At 34.5% G+C, this 20598-nt stretch overlaps 1 protein-coding gene and 2 long non-coding RNA genes across 4 annotated transcripts in view; 2 read left to right on the top strand and 1 right to left on the bottom strand.

Moving 5' to 3' along the window:
* LOC139035712 (uncharacterized) overlaps positions 1-20598 on the top strand; it is a 30996-nt gene that overhangs the window by 6871 nt on the left and 3527 nt on the right. The window lies entirely within an intron of this gene.
* GOLM2 (golgi membrane protein 2) overlaps positions 457-20598 on the bottom strand; it is an 88275-nt gene continuing 68133 nt past the window's right edge. Inside the window, exons 9-10 of one of the 2 annotated variants that reach the window (XM_020900769.2) lie at positions 9048-9215; positions 457-2572 (exon numbers count right to left, since the gene is read on the bottom strand). In XM_020900769.2, coding sequence (XP_020756428.1) covers positions 2502-2572; positions 9048-9215 — 239 coding nt within the window. In that variant the 3' untranslated portion in view covers positions 457-2501. The remainder of the gene's footprint in view (positions 2573-9047; positions 9216-20598) is intronic. The other variant, XM_020900770.2, reaches the window with a different exon arrangement.
* On the top strand, positions 2508-19377 carry LOC139035710 (uncharacterized). The gene is made up of 2 exons (XR_011488426.1): positions 2508-2591; positions 12067-19377. It is a non-coding gene; the product is annotated as an uncharacterized lncRNA (long non-coding RNA).

Genomic DNA, 20598 nt, shown 5'->3' with positions numbered 1-20598 from the left:
AAGTGACTACCTGCCTCATAAGTATTTTGGGTTGTTTTTTTTTTTTAATTCTCTACCCTCATAGTCTAGCAAATTTTGTTATAGGATGATACAAATGAGAAGTCAAAAAATGGATATAATCTTAAGACTTTTAAATAAAGGGATATGTTTGAGAAACGACTTTGCAGTTGTATTCACATTTTCTCTGGAACCATTTTTTCATGTATATTTTATATCTGCATTTTCTCTTTATTGGGTCAGTAACAAATAACCCGAACTTACGCGGTTCTCCCTATCTTACCCCTTCCATACTACTTTTAGCCTCATCTCTATTCTCCTTGCTCATAAGACTGTAGCCTCACAATTGCACTGTTTCAGTTATGTGAAAATCTGATTATCTGGAACTTTATAGGCCTTGGAACTTTGTTTAATTTATAATGGAATAAATGTTTTATTTATGAATAACAATCAGAAAAATAGGAAAACAAGTTTAATTTTTAATTTATTAGAACCCAGTAAGTGATGATTTTAAAAGCAGAGTTTCCATCAAATTAACACGGAATTCAGGGCAAAAATACATTTAAAAAACAAACTGTAAGGCAGAAGTAAAACATTATAAAACGAGGATGTCTAATACAGACTGTAGAATGTCAGGATTTTAAGAGATTCACATAGTATTTTATAGCACTAAAATGTTAATACAGTCAGAAATATTATCAATTGATCCACGATTTCTCAGTTTATAAAATGTCTAGACACTGCTAATTGAAGCAGTTTTGCTGTGTAAGTAGTAGCTACCATATAACCAAGTGACTGTTTTTATGACAAAGGAGCTAAGGCAGGAAATTTCATGGTTTTCATTTGTAAAGATTTTACAGTGTTTAAATACAAAGTATTACTAGCAATATGTTTTAGATTCATCTTCCCACCCTAACTTCCAAAGGTATACATCACTTCCCTTTAATTCCATTTAAAAAAATGCTGTAAACTATCATAGGCCTGACTCTACTCACAGCAAAAGCATGAATTACTTACTTTGATGTGGTAGAAAAAACAATTTTAGTAAATCACTACATCTTTTCTTGGTTGCTAAATATTTTAAACAGAGATCTAAGAATTTTTGCACCTCCAATAAGTAAACCACCTTTTTTTTTAACCTCTGTAAGTTTGAATTTTGACTAGAACCTGAGTTATAGGGGGGTAAAAGAAAAGCATCTCCTGTTCATGTGCAATTAACAGTAGCCCTTCTGAAAAACATAGTTAACAAGTTTAAATTTCTCATGATCAAAACCTTTTATTTAGGAGGAGGGGGATAATATTTAAAAGTGCTTTCAATCAGAAAATATGGATTAGCTAGCTTGCATATTCTACTGAAGGGTGTCAAAAAAGACAAATGCATTTAAAATAATTTTTAAGTCTAATAAATATGAGGTTTATGGGCTCTTAACTAACATATTAAGTAGATACAAAGATTCTTCATCTTCATTACAAACTTTTAAGCTATTTTAATAAAATGGCTGTAGACCTCACTGTACTTCTGTTTATCTGTGCATTAATAAAAACCTGTTAAAACCGCTTATTTAATACTTCTGAAAAAGTCTAGTCAAATAAGATTGCTAAAACTACCAGAGAAGCTTTGAAATACTGACTGAAAATTCATTTTAAGGTTGATTTAGCCTCTTTCGGAATCTGGCATTTAAATCATTAATATCTTCACCAACTTTAACTCTGAAAATAAAAAAAAAAAAAAATGAAAATATAAAAATTTTAGCCAGTAATGGTTATAAACAGTATTGATAGTATGTGAAAAAATAAAAATATGATCATCAATCATGCATTTCACAATTTCATGAAGTAAGGTAAGTATAACTCATAAATATTGTTATGTCTTTGCAGGTTTTCTCAGCTTACATCAGGCCTCAGCTGAAAGCTTATCTACCAAACACATCGGCACTCATGTAAAGTAAGGACAGGAGGGGGTGACTGCACGTTGCTGCCCAGTGTTTGGCTTCAGGTGCCTCTCTCTTATGAAACTGTTCTAGGATAACTCCTTGAACAGCATGAGAAAAGAGTGGATAGAACAGAACACCTGTTGGGCTAACAAGAATATGTTAGTGTATAAAAAGTTTTTCAGCTGAATAATTGTTCTCACTGTGGTTCTGCTATGCACAACATATAAACTGTACAACCATTTTTCCTGTTTGTCTCTTTGTGGAAAGAATTAGGCTCAGTAAAATGTAAAATATACATTAGTTTGCTTTAAATGCAAAGATTAAAGTTTTTCTTACTTTGTTTTTGGCTCAACTGTAACATAACCCCAGAAGTCTCTGCTTTAATAATACAATATGAAAAGTTCACATATGTACATGGGTACATTCTTTCATTAAAATTTTTCATTAAATCTATCTCAATGTATCTTTACAACTGATACAACTGATCTTTACAACAAAAGTCAAAATAGACAAAGTAGAAATGATTCCATTTTACAGCACTTTAGGTTATCTGAAGTTTTCCTTCACGGCTTAAAGGGCATCATTGAAATGTTGCTTTCCATAGTCTGCAGGATCCATCTGAAGTTCTCGTTCTTCATCATCTATAAGGAAAATAATCAGGTATCAAGAATATTATTTTTAAAATCACTTGCAGAAATCCAATCAAATAATATCTTTTTTCCCCCTTCAGCCTAAATGTAGTTTTCTACTCATCTTACACCTTCTGTAAATAGTGTTCTGTTTCTTAAGATGCTTTGGTTAATGAGTAAAAAGTCTGTAACTATTTTGGAAGATCACTTAATTTTAACAAATCTTTTGATGATAGAGAAGAAAAAAGCAAAGGAATGGAAGAAAGGAAGGAAAAGAGGAGGGGAGAGGGAGAGAAAGGGAGAAAGAAAGATGGGAAAGAAGAAAGAGGATGAAGGAAAGAAGTAGCGAAGCTTTAGGGTCCCACAAGCACTGAGGAGTCGGTCCTTTTATATATGTGTATTATTTCTTTATAGATGAAAGCCCTTTAATGCTTTGATAGAAATTGTTCTTTATACATTTTCATGCCTTTAAAAAACAAACATTTTTTCTGATAATACAATTAATCCATAGCCATCATGTAAAAATTAAAAAATAACAGGAAAATAAAAGTTACTCATAACCCCCATATTTAACATTTTAGTGAATTTCTTTGTTCTTCTGCAAATAGCTTACCAGAAACTTCCAAAACAGAGTATATTAACTAAAAAAAAAACTTTTCTTGACCAAAAAACAGAAAAAAAAACTATTATACAATGTCACTGGACACTAACATCCTCAAAGTCACTTTTAGTAGCTATATTAAACAACTTCACATAGTGCTTCAGAGTGCAACTTATTTGGCTGCTGACAGGTTGTTCTGGGTCCTTGGCTATCACCTGTCACTTCACTACTCTCAGCTTAACTACCAATAAATTCTTCCTTCTAGTTTTATAGTTATTTCTATCTTTAGGTTTTGAAGTAAGACTGCTCAGAGTATTAAAATTAGTATTTTAATTAGAGCTTAAGAGGCTCTATATTTTTTTAGTACATGGTTTTTAATGACATCTTTTGGCTCCTCCACAGCCTTAAAAATAACTTTAAAAATTGGGTAACTTAAAAATTACCCAATAGGTTAGTTTTTGCCAGACTGAAAGAAGTATTACTATCATAACTGGGAAATAAAAATTTAAAGAAGGTTATATGTTGATTTCCAAATTCATATGTATACTATAGCTATCTTCAATCTATTCTTTGAGGTTTGATAGGTTTTCTACTCTCTAGTATAGCCTATGGTAACGTTTTGTTCAAAGAAAGATGCCATGTGGTCTATGCACTCTGTATGTAATGTGCCAAGTAGAGTATGTGTGAGTCGCTCAGGCGTGTCTGACTCTCTGTGACCCCACGGACTGCAGCCCGCCAGCCTGCTCTGTCCATGGGATTCTCCAGGCAAGAACACTGGAGTAGGTTGCCATTTCCTTCTCCCCAAGTAGTGTATGTACTATGTATTAACTTTCCATAATGACATGTTACTTCTTCTTTACAGTTATTAACAATGCCAAACAAACCAACTTTCTCTCACCCTTCAATAACTTTCCTGTTAATCTCGTATTTTTAATACTGTAATTCAATAGGAATGGTAACCCCAAATCTGTTATTTGCAAAGGCTGAAATTATATTCATAATCACATTTGTATTTTGAAAATATACTAATCATTCTCTTATTAAAGAACTCTTTGTACTTTAAGAAATTATCTTGGTTTTGAAAGGGAAATAATCATAGGCACCTCTGTGGAACACTCTCCTTAGGACCCATGTCATGGGAACTCACTATGTGGCTATAAACACATCTTTCAGGACTTTAGTAGCTAGATGAAGACAATCACCACAGAGCAGTGGGGAAAGCTACTGTATAAAGGAGGATTTCTAGAAAATTAACAGGAAAATTGTGAAAAGGAAAAATGAGATTACTTTTGAGACTTTAAATAATTGTAAAGAGAAAACAAGAGCAAAGTTATGGGAATAGAAAAACTGAATTCTAGTCCTGGCTGAGGCACTTAACAAACTTGACCTAGTTCCTAAACCTCTTTAGACTTCTAATTACCTTCTTGGTAGAATAGGGATAATAACTATTTTTCCTACTTCAAAGTATATTAATGCACAGGAAGGCAGTCTTTACTTCTGAAAGTCCTCTGTAAACAGAAGGAGGAATCTGTTGGTTTTACTAATTTATGCCTTACAGCAAATTTTAATATGGTGTCTTCACACTGCTTCTCATAATTTCATAGTACTTCTGATTGCCTTTTTCTTACACTGAGCCATCATCTACATGAACTAGAGTTCACTCCCAGTGTAGCTATTCTGACCAGAATTCAAGTTCTACCAACAATTTCTTCACATTTATCTATAAATACAATGAAATTACCTAACCAAATCTGATATAGGATAACAGCCACTAAATATAATTATATGGACTAATATTTCATTTTACAAAGCAGCAAAATCTGTAAATAACTCAGCAACATAAAATGATTATTAAATATAAAGATATTTATAATTTATCAAATAATTTCTACACTCTCTCTTGAGTCAAGAAAGGACCACCTCCAAAAAGGAAGCTCTACCAAGCAAGAATGCCTTGGGGAAATAGGCAGTGAGGTTCCATTAAAATGTACAGGTTAATACACAAGCCAAAGTGCAATTATCCTGTAAAGCATGCAAACGAGGGCGAAAAATTCTATAATTGTTTTACTTTTTAAAAAAGTACTTTATTCAACAAACACTTAATATAGTGCTTACAGTGTGAAAGATCCTATTCTAAGTGCTGAATAAATATTTAAATCATATAATCCACATAACAATTGTTGAGTTAGGTAACTATATTTATCCTTGTTTTACAGTTGAGGATTCTGAGGCACAGAGGTATAGGTAATTCACAAGGTCACAGAGCTAGGAAGTGGTGGAGCTTCGATTTAGAAGCAGCCTGGCTCCAGAATCCAGGGACTTGGGCGCTACGCTAAACTTGCCTCCATAGATATATTATGCTCAGTAATGTACACTTCATATTCTAGTCGACAGACTTGACACTTCTATAGGATTAAAGATAAGAGTAAAGGGAATTTGTAAACATCCATATCCTTATTATAATAAAAAAAGACTTAAAAGATACATCCATCAGATGTGTAGTGTTTCCAAATTTCATCTTTTAGTTAACTTTTTCATTGGGAAGTCAGGGAAAAGATATTTATAGCAATGTAAATAAATATTTCTTTCGGTCAGGATGCTTCAGGAAACCAGGAATTAAAAATCAAACCAGGACTGTAAATTCAGGAAAAACAGGCTTCACTTAACTCTGCAGAAAACACTCTGCAGGCAGTACTGACCCAAATGATCAATATGCTTCAACAGGCATCAGAGATCAATCTGGAATTCTTTAGCTTCTTATTGGCAGTGAAAGTCGCTCTGTCGTGTCCAACTGTTTGCGACCCCATGAACTAGTCCATAGAATTCTCCAGGCCAGAATACTGGAGTGAGTAGCTGTTCCCTTCTCCAGGGGATCTTCCCAACCCAGGGATCAAACCCAGGTCTCCCGCATTGCAGGCGGGTTCTTTCCCAGCTGAGCCACAAGGGGAGCCCTAGAACACTGGAGTGGGCAGCCCGCCCCTTCTCCTGACCCAGGAATTAAACCAGGGTCTCCTGCACTGCAAGAGGATTCTTTACCAGCTGAGCTAGAGACGCTGTCAAAGCCTGCATTTCATAATTCAGAATTTCAGAGACCAAAGTTGGTGTCCTTAGCTGAAGCTAGAACCTCAGTCCCACACACAGAATCTCTAATACAAGGGACCCAACAGCTTGAGGAAAAACAAACAAACAAAAAAAAACTGCTCCTAACCCTATGGGGAGTAGAGCAGAGCCCCTAATAGCAGAACCGTTCAAGTGCTTCTAAAGTGCAAGCTTCAATTTTTGAAATCTCTGCCTGCAGAGTTTTGGTGGTGGCATAAAGCTTCCACTTTTTTTCCAGGGTTTGGGGAAAGATGTTTTTTAGGCATGCTGAAATATGAAACACATTTGCCCCTAACACTTGTATATAGTGATTCCACCATGAATGTGACCACAACATTTTAGAACTGCGAAGGACCATCTGTTTATTTTAGTTCAACACCCTTACATTGCGGATGAACAAATGGTGTCCGAGAGAGTACAAAAGACCCCAAAAGTAACACACAGCTGGTCTCCTCATTCTGAAGCAAATGGGTTTTTCCCATTCTACTGCCCGCTTTGGCTTCACATGCAACCTGACCTGGGAACCCAACTATTATTTCTACGTAGAATCTATGAATAAATTCTTTTAACTACTGTAATAATAATCATTTGAAGTACATATTGTTGATAAGCCAGAGAAGAACCATAATTTTCCCTCCCCATGTTTTAGACAGTTAATACTATATCTAAAGAATCTCTGAAACATATTTAAAATTATCCAGGTTTCCAGTATATTCCTTTTTAGTCAGTTCACACAAACTTCTCCCCCTGTGTTTGCTGGAGCGGATGTTCTTGCATCTTTCTGTTCCCTGTGGTAAAGGAGTCCCTTGGAAGCTGCCCTGTCCTGCTGCTGGCTATCATCTAGTGAACCTCAAAATGGGATTTAAAAAATGTCAAATTACAACCCCCTGCTCAAGTAAGATTCACATGCAGATGAGGAAACCCCTGAAATTTAAGCATCCCCTCCCTACTTAACTGAGAATATCACCTTATGTCATTTCCTTATATGCATTAGAGTCAATGGATCTATTTTCTTGTGGAAGGAAGGGCAGGAGCAGCATGAGGGCACCAGGGGCCTAACGTAGAAAGTGGCCATGAGAACCAGGAGAGGGAGAGGGAGAAGAGAAAGAAGGCACTGAGGATAAGTGTATTGTGGATAAAAGTCATAAAAATATCAAGTGAGAATCTTGTAGCCATCACCGTTAAGGCAGCCAAAGTATAAGAAATGGTTTTCAATTATCATTGAAATAAACCGTGCCAATGAAAACCTCAGAATTACCCAATGAGATGACAGAAGCGTCTATGAAAGAAAAATAAGAGAACGTTTAAAGCTTAAATCAAGTAAGACTGTAAGACCAGAAGTTAATGGGTTATTAACCTAGTCACAGTTATAAGAATAAAAGCTCAATGGGACAGGCACAAAATGATCAGTTAACAATATTTACCAAGGGTCCTATGGATGCTAAGGGCTAATTTGGGAGGGTGTGAAAATGAAGGCAGAAAATGATGCAAACAAAATAGAAGGAAAAATAAATGAAAATTCCTGCCCTCCAAGAGCTTACAGTCTAATTGGTGATATGATATACATGCATGAGAAAGCCTTAAAACAACATTATAATAACTGCAAATAAATATAATCCAAACAAATTACAAAAGCAACGAGAAAGAAAAGATTTATGAAAAATGGATGAGACTAGAAAAATGAATGAGTACAATTTTCTCAATGATACCAAAAAATGTTTGAGAAGTTCTCGTTAGTATATCCTATGTAACTATAAATCTCTTTCTGTTCCCAATAACCATTCATCCAACACTAGAATGTACTATCAAAATAGTGCCTAGGTGGAAGTCAGAGTCACCAGTGCCCCTTTTTCTATTAAATATGGAACATTCTAGGACAACTATATTTTCTTGAGTTTTACAGAGATAATTCTTGTCAGGAACCTAAATAGAACTGAATTACTTTAAAAAGAGTTAAGAAAGAAATCAAGACAGATTACATTGAAAAATACTTCATGCAATGTATTATAAAATTGAATACATCACACATTAAGTTCATAATCAATTTTGATAAAGAGAAAAAGCTCCAGAAATACTACTAAATGATATAAGCAGGCAGAAAACAGGCCTAAGAACTCGCAGTAAAGCAACGTACTCGGATGCATGCATGGGTAGGGAGCATGCACACAGGTGGATTCTGAACTTTCACTAAGTTCAGAGTTCAGAGGAACAGTTAACAGGGAAAATATGTTGAATCTGTGTATTAAACATAAAACAGACAAATCTTCACAAACTGTTAAGGATAAACTTTAAACCTCTCAGAAAAATTTTAAAAACAGACTTCCTCTGCTGAATCATTAGTGAAATAGTCTTATCTTCAGTGTGGAAGAGACCATTCCCTTTGTGGCTGTCTGGTCAAAATCTGTACCTAGAATGATTGCATGTTTTCAGATGAGAAACTGGAAAAGAATTATCTTCTGGGAGTATTTGCCTTAGGTAGAGTCTAGAGCCAGTTTAAACAATTGAGTGCTAACATTTCTGAAGTGCTTGAGCTTCAAATTCACTACAGGCACTGAAACATGTAACATAATGACTAAAAAATGAAAACAGTTAAAACGATCTATTTAAAGATCTGTAAATGCCCCATCAACAAAGTGGTTTTCAAAATAAAATTGAAAAACTGCACAGAATACCTCTCTGTATGAAGATCATACTGCTAATAAGTGGGGAAAGTTCTACACAAATTCAACCAAAAAACTTAGGAGGTGGGTTTCACGGTCACAGCATGGAGGCCAGGCCCAAGCTCACCTTGGACGTCTTCCTCTCCACCATCACCATCTTCTTCCTCATTGTAAGCCAGCTCAGCCTGCTTGTCTGCCTCATACTCACCTACGTTACCATCATCCCCATTATAATCCGCCAGTTTAGAGCCATGCTGCGGATCAACAGGGGATTCATTCTCATCAAAGAATCGGCCTGTGAAGTAGGCAGAGGATTAAATCAAGAGTGAAGAGAGAAGAAAAGAAGGGACCTATATTGGAGGGAGATCAGAAGGTAGACAAGTGAAACCTGGCAACTTTCAGGATACTGGTTATAAAAAAAAAAAGATACATTTTCTGAAGGTTATTTAAGATAAAAGGAAATAAGAATGAAGACCGAAAATAATTTTCAGAATTTCTCCTGTGTATTAATTTCAGTACTTACTATTTAAGGTTTGAATGTTTTCTTAAAGAAAAGGGCACAGTTTTCAAAAATGTTTTCCTAATAACCAATCTTTTCTGATAGAAATATTTGTCTAACTTAACACTTAAGGAGAAGAATCAAAAATTTTATGAGTAGATACAATACATGTATGAAACCTGTAGTCATTTATTGCTTTATAAATGTTACTTTCCAGGAATGATTTTGATAACTTTTCTTATCAGAATAAATGAGTACCATGTAAGCTTGTAGAAACGATGTAGTTTCTTTTTGGAAAATAAGACAGACTATCACACTGGTGGGCTATCTTACGTTTCTTCAGTTAACAGTGGTTCACCACAGCCATGGGTTTCCAAGGAGGTGCGACAAAGAGTAAATTACCAGAATCCCTAGTAGTGTGCGTTTTGAAAAACATCCCAAGAAGTTCTGATTTATTCTTTCTCATTTCCCAAACCAGACTTCTAAAAGTCAATGATAAAGGAAGCTTAATAAAGCTGACCTACATAAGGCTATTATATTGCACACATTCATTGTAACTAGAAATCAAGAAGAGCAATAGATATAGCATGTACTGTAAAAAGCTATTCAACAAATGGACATCAAAAATAAAAAGTTAGGCAAACTAAGATCTGACTCCCAAACATAAGTTAAACTCTATTTGACATTAAATTTAAGTAGCATGAAAGTAAATTTGATTCCAACCCCTAAAATATGAATATCATTAACTTACTGGTTATATAAGAATTTAAGACTTTTAGAAATTATAAAAACTCTGTGATAGGTTTAAAATGTGGGGAATTATATTTTTAAAATTCACATTGCAATGAGACAAACTTCCTCTGCTTGGAAAGAAAGGTTAAGTTCAAAGAGAAAGAATTATGGAGGTATTGGTCAATTCCACAGATGGCTCACCACGTCATCAGGCCAATATATTTCTAACTGCTAAATAGACAGTCAATCAGAAAGTATCCAAAATACATAAACAGCTTATATAACTCAATATCAAAAACACAACCTGATTAAAAAATGGACTGAATAAACATTTTTCCAAAGACATACAGATGGCCAACAGGCACATGAAAAGAGGCTCAACAACACTAATTATTAGAGAAGTGCAAATCAAAACCACAATGAGGTATCATCTCACACTGATCAGAATGGCTATCATAAAAAAGCCTATAAATAATAAATGCTGGAAAGGGTGTGGAGAGTAGGGGATCCTTGTTCACTGCTGATGGGAATGTAAATTGGTGCAGTCACTATGGAAGTTCCATAAACAACTAAAAATAGAACTATCATATGATCCAGCAATTTTACTCTTGGGTATATATCTGAGGAAAATGCAAACACTGAATCAAAAAGATATATGGGCCCTAATTTTCATAGCAGTATTATTTACAATAGTCATGATATGGAAGCAACCTAAGTGTCCATCAAAGTATAAATGGATAAAGAAGATGTGATGTATATATATCAGATATATACTTAACTATAAAAAAGAAGGGAATTTTGCCATTTGCAACAACATGGATGGGCCTGGAGGGCATTATGCTTAGTGAAATAAGTCAGAGAAAGATACATACTCTATGTTATCACTTATATGTGGAATCTAAAAATCAAGACAAACTGAAGAATACAAGAAAACAGAAACAGACTCATAGAGAACAAATTAGTGGTTACCAGTGGAGAGAGAGGAGGGAAGTACAACATAGAGGATTAAGAAGTACAAACTGTTATGTATAAAGTAAATAAGCTACGAGGATATATTGTCCAACACAGGGAGTATAGCCAACATTTTATAATAACTTTAAATGGAGTATAAACTATAAAAATTTTGAATCACCATGTTGTACACGTGAAAATAATATAATACTGTAACAGCTATACAGCAAATAAAAAAACTGCCAGTCACTTCTTCTTTTAACTAAAAATAGTTAAAGAACAAATCATACTCACATAGGTTTTTTGAGGGGAGCAGCTTACAACAGGAAACTGAAGTAAATGGGGCTAACAAAAAAGTTCATACAATCATCTTAAATTTATTCTAGAATAGAGTTGGGTACATACAATAAATAAGTAAGTTGATGAAACAGAGGTAGAGAAAATAACTGGATGAACAAGAGCTAAGGAAAAGAGAGTGACATGAGAAAAGAGGCTAGTCGTGAGGAGGACAACCTGTCTTCTAATGGCGGCGATACAAAAAAGAAAAATCTGGTGTCTATTATTATCTCTTTCTCTAATGATAAAAGATGCCAACGTAAGAAGGAAAAAAGATTTACAGAAAGTATATTTTGCTTTTCTTAATATGCAATATTATGGACAAAATGCCTGGAGCAGTTAAATCTTTATGCAATGTGAAACTACTGTTTTAAATACATAAACATTTTAACCTGGTAGTTACCAAGTGAATTTATCCAGGTACACAGTTTCCCCCAAGAAAATATTTTCATTTTTTTATCAGAATTATGAAACAGAGACCAAAAATTAGTCTAAAAAGATTATTGCAAAATACAATTAATTTAACTAACTATCAAACATGGCATATTAATCAAAGAATTGGTTGATGTGTTCCTATTATTCCAACAGAACAATTCACAAAGTTTCTTCTTTCTTTTTTATTTTAAAGGTGTTTGATGTTTTGACTAGCTTGAATTCAGTCATAAAATTTTCATCCTGCAACTACAGTGACACGCAAGAGATAATAAGAAAATCAACAACAAGAATGTGTGACCACAATAGTAATTCATGTCATCATATATACAGTACAATAGACAACAAGAGAGAAAAAGAAACACAGTTAACTACATAAACTTGCTATTTGCCAGCCAAGTAGGGGATATCAAACTTCACAGTGAATAAATATGACTATATAAATAAAATGTATAATGCCAATCAATGTAAAAATTATATATTTTTATATATTATAAATGTATAAATTTGTATAAATGTATAAATTATATAATTATCGGGCAATATACTTACAAAAAGTTATACAAGGAAGAAATCAATGTGAGTTAAGAGCTAGAAAGGAAGGTTTCAAAAAAAGAGGTCATCAGGTTTCTGTAGTGTAATGGTTATCATGTTCACCTCGAAAGAGGCAAATATATTGTACTGTGACAGAGAGAAAGAAAAGAGCATTCAAATTAAGAAGAATGAAGACAGAGTATTCAAGGGACAGTAAAGAGACTAACCTGACTGGATTTAAATTAGAAAGTAGACAGAGGAAGTTTGGATAAACAATTTGGGAATAATTATGGAAGACCTTTAAAGTCAAAGAAGATTTTAAGAGGTTTCCTATACCTGTCTCATGGTACATTCCAAAGAAAGTCTTGTCTTCAGGACTGGTTCTTGCCTTGATGCTGGGAGATAACTTCTGAGACCTTGAGCCATGCTATAGCAGTTTGACTGGACAAACTTATCCTAACAAAGTGATTTATGGTGAATGCTTGTTTTTGCTAGGTGGGAATTTTTTTAAAAACTAACTTACAAAAATCTTAAAAAGTTTCTTTTTAAAATTTTCATTTTATATGTTTACTGCTGACATGTAGATATGCAATTAACTTTCAATCCCATATCTAATAACTTGGGTAAACATATTTATTTAATAATTTATATACTGTTTTTGAATTTCCTACATATAAAATCATCCTAATATTGGCTTATCAGTTTTATTTCTTCCTTTCTAATCTCTATACTGTTTATTTTCCTTTCTTGTGCTTTGTTTTGTTGAGTAGGACCTACTGTGAAAAGCTGGACAGAAGTGATCATAGTGGTTATCCTAGTGCCTTTCAGAGGAAAGTTTCTGATAATTCACCATTAAGTATGATGTTTGTGACAGAATCTTGGCAGATACTCTATCAGATTAAGGAAATTACCTTCGAATCCTAGTTTGCTTAGAGTTTGCTGTTTTTAATAAATACAAGCTGGATTTCCTTAATACTCTGGCCACCTGATGCGAAGAGCTGACTCATTTGAAAAGACCCCGATGCTGGGAAAGATTGAAGGCAGGAGTAGAAGGGGATAACAGATGATGACACGGTTGGATGGCATCACTGACTCAATGAACATGAGTTTGAGGAAGTTCAGGGAGTTGGTGATGGAAAGGGAGGCCTGGCGTGCTGCGGTCCATGGGGTCGCACAGAGTCAGACATGACTGAGCAACTGAACTGAACTGAACTGAATTTCCTCAAATGTTTTCTTTGCATGTACTGAGAAAATCATTTGATTTTTCTCATATATTTGGTGAATGTGGTGAATTATAATACATAGACTGCTTTTCAAATATTAAATATCCTTGCATTTTGAAAAGAAATTCAACATGGGCATTATGTATATAATTTTTATCTATCTCTGGACTTGATTTACTAACATTTTTTTCAAGATTTTTTTATATCTCTGCTAATAAGAGGGACTGCCTATAACTTTCTTTTTTCATAGCATCCTTAGTTTTGCTAACCAACATATGCTAGCTTCATAAAATGAGTTGGGAAATATGTCTACCTTTTCAATTCTCCAAAAGATTTCATGTTAGATTGGCTGGATTTCTTCCTTAAATGGAAGAATTCACCAGCAAAACCATTTGGGCATGAAAATTTCATTAAGGGAAACTTTTAAATTACAGATTCAATATTTCAGAGGGATATGAGACTATTCAGATTTTCCTCATCTTCTTGAGACAGTTTTGTATACAGGTGTTCCTCTAGGCTATCATCCATTTGTTCTAAATTTTCAAGCAGTGTTTCAAATATTAATTTATAATCACTAAGTATCCTCTAATATTATTATCTGTAGGATCTATGCTAATACATTCTTTTTCATTCCTCATATTATTAGTTTGTGCCATCTCTTTCTGTCTTGATCTGTGCCAGGGGTCTTATTTTCACTAGTCTTTTCATTTTGTGATTTAATTATCAATTTCACATAATGATCCTGAATTTAGTAATCTAGTTAAACTCTATTACTTAAAGCAGCATCTCTTTTGGGATGTGGTAAGACTTTTGATTACCTATTCAACTTATTTAATGTTACTGGTTTTTGTTCAGGCGCTTAAATCTTAAGTTAATATTTGTAATCAGTTTTCCAGGAAACTATTAATTTGATCTAAGTTTTCAAATTTATTGTCAAAGTTTTAGAATATTATTTATCTTCTAAATAGAAGAAAACGAAGATATTTTCTTCATTAAATATCACTAGGGGTGTGTTAAAATTTTTTTTTCCTAATTATTCTTTATTTTCCATTGCCTTTATGACTGCTCTTGTCTTTATTGTTTTCTTCCTTCTACAGTCTTTAAGTCGTTCAAGGGTCAACCACAGTGTGAGAAGGGAGTGACTGACTTGATCAAGAGAGCAGGGGTGTGAAGAAGGGCTTATCACACAGCAGCCAGTGCAGCACAGCTTTCAGGTATAATTAGGAGTTTGCCAGAAAGAGAACAAGAAAAGGAAATAGTGAAGAATTTTTCCAAAACTTCAAAAGTATTGAGGAGGTGGTGAAAAAAATATAGTGGAGAAACAGTGAACCTGAAGATAAGGGACCTAAATAATAGTCCTGGTACTTCTACTATTTGCCTCAAGTAAATTAAACTCTGGATCTAGATTTTCTTGTCTACAAAATGAAGAACCCACATAACGGTGGAGTCTCAAACTTTAATGTAAATATAAACAAGGTCTAGGGTGGAGTTTGAAATCTTCTCAGCAGTCACGGGCGGTGTGGGTGCTGCTAGTCTAGACTAACAGGGACTATACTACCTCTAATGGTCTGTTAGGGAACCGCTCCCCAAAACCACCCACCACGGCCAGGCACGGTAATAAGAGCTGGCACGAGCAATCTCACCAGCAGAAGGTCCAGTAAGGAACAGGATGCTATCACCGAAGACTAACCGGAAGATTTTGGGAGCGGCCAAAAGGAGGGAGGTGAGGCCAGTTTGTAATACGTCCTGCCAGCCTTCCAGAAACCCTCCTGCAAGAAACCAGCTTGACTGAGAGATGCGCGCACCATCAGGAAAGGCCCTGGATCAGACTGAATGTGGGCATGGGCAAGATCATTAGCCAGAAACAGCTAGAAAGCTGACGGTACCGCCTAAAACCTGAGACTATGAGCCGCGTGGCGGAGCACGTCTCCTGGGCTCCCTTACCCCGGTGCGCTCTGCGTGAGCTCCCCTTCCCAATAAAGTCTTCTGCTTCGTCAGCACCTGCATCTTCTCGGACCGCTTATTTCCGAGTGCCAGACACAGCTCAGGCTTCCCAGGCGGCGCCAGTGGTAAAGAACCTCCCTGCCCAAGCGGGAGACGTTAGAGACGTGGGTTTGATCTCTGGGTGGGGAAGATCCCCTGGAGGAAGGCATGGCAACCCACTCCAGGATTCTTGCCTGGACAGAAGAGCCTGGTGGGTCATGGCGTCACAAAGAGTCAAGACATGACTGAAGCGACTTAGCACAGCACAGCATATTCCAAAGAGATCAAATAATCCACTGGTGGTTAAAAAAAAAGTGAAAATTTAGTAGTATATATATGACCAAATAAGAGAGATGAGTTTCTATAAAAGAAATGAAGATTCTCATAAGTCAAGATGGATATGCTTGAATATACACAAATAAAAACCTACTGTGTTAAATTCAGCTAAGTTGTAGGATACAAGACCAACAAACAAAAATCAGTCATAATTGGAGAAATGTGGAGGAAAGGGAACCCTTATGCACTCTCGGTAGGAAAGTAAATTAGTGCTACCACTATGGTTTCATATAGAAAACATTATGGAGGTTCCTCGAAAAATTAAAAAATATCCTATGATCCAGCAATTCCATTTTGGGTATTTATCTGAAGAAAATGAAAACACTAACTTGAAAAGATACATGCACCTCCATGCTACATTAGCAGTACCTACAATAGCCAAGATATGAAAACAACCTAAGTGTCCATTGGTGAATGAATGGATAAAGACATTGTGGTATATATGTGTCATGAAATATTATTTAGCCATAAAAAAAGAATGAAATCTTGCCATCCGCAACAACATGACTGAACCTTGATGGCATTATGCCAAGTGAAACATAAGTACCATATGATCTCTCTTCTATGTCGAATCTAAAAAAAAAGTAAAACAAACAAACAAAAATAAAACTCGTAATACAAAGAATACATTGATGGTTGGCAGAGGTTGGGGTGGGGGCGTAGGAGAAATGGGTGAAGGCAGGACAAAAGCAAAAAAGAAAAAATGTATTTGATGTAAAATACTCATAAAAATTTTGAATCATATTCAAAATATTAACTTAAATATGTTTATATAGCCTAATATATATGACATAGGTGTATTTTATAGTATATTTAAAAACAATGATTCATACCTATTATTCTAAAAGAGTGAAAATAAAATACATTCTAAATCTTTAAAATGAACCCAAATATTAGCATAGTCTCAGAAATTTGCATTAAAAATTTTAAAACAAAACGCCAAGGGAAAAAAAAATCAGTCACATTTCTATGCATTAGCAATAAACAATCTAAAAAAGGAAATTAAGAGAACAATTTGAATTACAGTAACATAAAAAAGAATACAAGGCTTAGGAATAAATTTAACCAAGGGGGCACAAGACTTATCCACTGAAAACTACAAAAAATTGCTGAAAAAAATTAAGATACCCTAAAGTAATGGAAAAACATCCTATCTTCATGGATTAATAGACCTAATATTGTTCAGATGACAATTCTCCCCAAATCAATCTACAGATTTGATGCAATTCCTATTAAAATCCCAACTGTCTCTTTAGTAGAAATAGAACAACAGATCCTAAAATTCAGATGGAATTGTCAGAGATTCCAGAAGTCAGAATAATCTTATAATGAAGGGCAAAGTTGGAAAACTCACACTTCCCAATTTCAAAACTTACTACAAAGTGACAGTAATCGAAACTGTGCTGCTGGTGTCTGGCATCAGTGGGACAGAACTCAAAGTCCAGAATAAACCCATACATGTGTCATCAACTGATTTTTAACAAGAATGCCAAGACTGCTCAATGGAGAAAGAGGGTCTCTTCAATGAATAGTGCTGGGACAACTGAATACCTGTATACAGAGAATAATTGGATCCTTACCTCACACCATATATAAATATTAACTTAAAATACATCAAAAAACCTACATATGAAAGCTAAAACTATGATTGTGGTGACCATTTTGCAATGTATACAAATGTTGAATCATTATGTTGTACACCTGAAACTAACAGAATATTGTAAGTCAAATATACCTCAAGTTAAAAAAAAAAAAAAAAGACCAGAAGCTATAAAGTCCTTAGAGGAAAACATGACCTTTAATTTGGCCAAGATATCTTAGACATGACACCAAAAGCATGAACCATAAAAGAAAAATAGATGTATTGGACCTCATCAAAATTAAAACTTCATGCATTGTAGGACTATCAAAGTGTGAAAAGACAAACGCTAGAACAGGCAAAAACATTTGCAAATCATATATCTGATAAGAGTCTAGTACCCAGAATATATAAATAATGCTTAAAACTCAACAGCAAAGAAAGCAACCCAATTTTAAAATAGGCAAAGGACTTGAATAGACATTTCTCCAAAGAGGATATACAAATGGCCAACAAATAAATGAAAAGATGATCAATGTCATCAGTCATTAGGGAAATGCAAATGAAAGTCACAATGAGATACCACTTCACACATGATAGGATGGCAACAGTGAAAACAACAACAATGGAAAATGTTAAGTGCTGACAAGGATGTCGAGAAACTGGACCTCTCATGCATTGCTGCTGGAAATGTAAAATGGTGCAGCTGCCGTGGAAAATAGTTTGGCAGTTCCTTATAAAGTAAAACATAGAATTACTGATAACCCAGCAATTCTACACCTACGTACATAACAACACTTAAAGAAATGGAAAACGAGTGTTCAACAAAAACTTATAAATAAATGTTCAGAGCAACACTAGTCACAACAGCCAAAAAGTGGGAACAATCCAAATGCCCATCTATGGGTGAATGGATAAACAAAATGTATTCATATAATTGAATGATATCCAGCCATAAGAGGAATAAAAGTTCACATGACTGAACCTTGAAAACATTATGCTAAGAGAAAGAAGCCAGACAAAAAAGGCTACATACTGCATGATTCCATTTACATGAAATATCCAGAATAGGTGAATCCATAGTCAGAAATGAGGTCAGTGTTGCCAAGGACTGTGGGTGTCAGCAAACGAGGAGGGACTGCGTAATGGGCACAGGGTTCTCATCTGTATCAATGAGCACTTTCTGGAACTAGAAAGCAATCGTGATGACTGCACAACTTTATGAATGTACTAAATACCACTGAATTGTGCACTTTGGTGAATTTTATATGTATTTTACCACAAATTTAAACATTCTCTAGTGACACTGTGAAACTGTTCTAGAAAACAATCTGACAATTTGTAACAGGAGTTATAAAGTTAGTCAAGTACTTTGCAAAATTCAGTCAAGAGATTATACTTATAAAAGAACACTCAAAGTAGAAGCAGGAAATAATTTGAAATAAAAGGTAATCATAGTCATGACTGCTAACATAAGACACTATGAAATCATTTAAACAATCAACTAAAGAGCAGAGCTAGGCGAAATATTATTATTGCATATGTGTGTATATGTGTATATATCTTCATGTGTGTATGTGTATATATATATTTTAATAACAACTACATAACCATCTGATAAGTTAAAACACATGTAAGAAATAATGTCAAAGTAAATCACAAAACAGTGCTCACACTGATTTCAACTCTCTCTGTATATATTGAAAAGAATTCAGAATAAGATTTTAAAACTCCTTTACAAAGAAATTGTAGGGAATTCCCTGGCAGTCCAGAGGTTGGGACTCCGTGCTTCCACTGCAGGGGGCATGGGTTTCATCCCTGGTCGGCGAACTAGAACCCGCATGCCACATAACATGGCCAAGAAAAAAACTTGTAGAAAGTAATAATTTTCCAGTCACTCTACCCAAAGACTGGTTGGGAGGTAAGAGAGTGATAACAATTTTTACAGAATAATCTGTAAGTAGAAGAAAATCTTAAGTGATCAAATTAAGATATTTTATCTTAGTAAGATTCTGACCTTACCATAACTCTTTTTGTTGAGCTAAAAAGTTTTGAAGCCAATCCTCCAACAAGATTTGGAGGAAATATTTTTTCAACTGTATTTAAAATGTTAGCCATATTCTTGTAATCAAAAACATTTTTTACATAATATTTCAGTCAAGATACATGGATAGGCTTTAAAACATCAAGGAAGGAAAATCAGTTAAATGTAAATAAACTATATGTTCATATAGATGCAGAAATATGAATAAGTGTCATAAGACCAATTTAAAAATGTAACACTGTGCAGTTCTCACCATACAAACAACCTGTGTACAAGTAAATGCCTAAACACCGCTCTGAAGAGCTGTTGCCACAGAAGCCACCCTTAAAAGTAAACAAAAGCAAACTGGAGCTTTCAAACATTCCGTCTATTTACAAGCTGAAGGGAGGAAGGTTTAAACAGCAGAAGCAGTGAAAAGTGCAATTTAAGAGAGGTGGCCTGTTCCTAATTCTGTCAACTACCAAAATTTTTTCTTCTATATCTTGAAAACCTACCAGTTAGAGAATTATGCAAACAGGTATCTTCCACTTATCATAATCAATATCTCTGAAACAATTAAGCAGTCAAATCTTATTACCCAGTACTATGAATCTGTTCCATTTTTTTTTTCAATTCTCTCCTAAAACCTAAATGAAGCAAACTGCAACTGGAAGGAATGGAAAAGCAAACAGCATTGAGCCTTCTACCATGCAGTCTTTATGGCTTCCAGAACCCATTTTTCAAAACTATCTTCTCTCTCTTCTAATCAAAGTTTCATTTAGCTTAACAAAATATTATCTTTTCTCACTTCTCAAAAAAATTTCACATTCATAAGAACTGATAGCATTTTAAAAAATCAACTCACCTGAATTTTTTTTTAATACTGGAGAACAAAAGAAGCTTTTGAATGTATTCTTTAGAATATGTAAAACCTACTTTTCTTTAAAATTTTACCACCATCATACTTTCTCTTTATATGTGTAAAACTTTACTATACGTTCATTTGTTAGAGATTATAATAATGAAGACACTAATTGAGACTTGCAAATA

The sequence above is a fragment of the Odocoileus virginianus genome, chromosome 6, assembly GCF_023699985.2.
Source record: "Odocoileus virginianus isolate 20LAN1187 ecotype Illinois chromosome 6, Ovbor_1.2, whole genome shotgun sequence".
Lineage (NCBI taxonomy): Eukaryota > Metazoa > Chordata > Mammalia > Artiodactyla > Cervidae > Odocoileus > Odocoileus virginianus.
The sequence above is the reverse complement of the archived record's forward strand: the minus strand, read 5'-3'. Positions and strand labels throughout refer to the sequence as shown.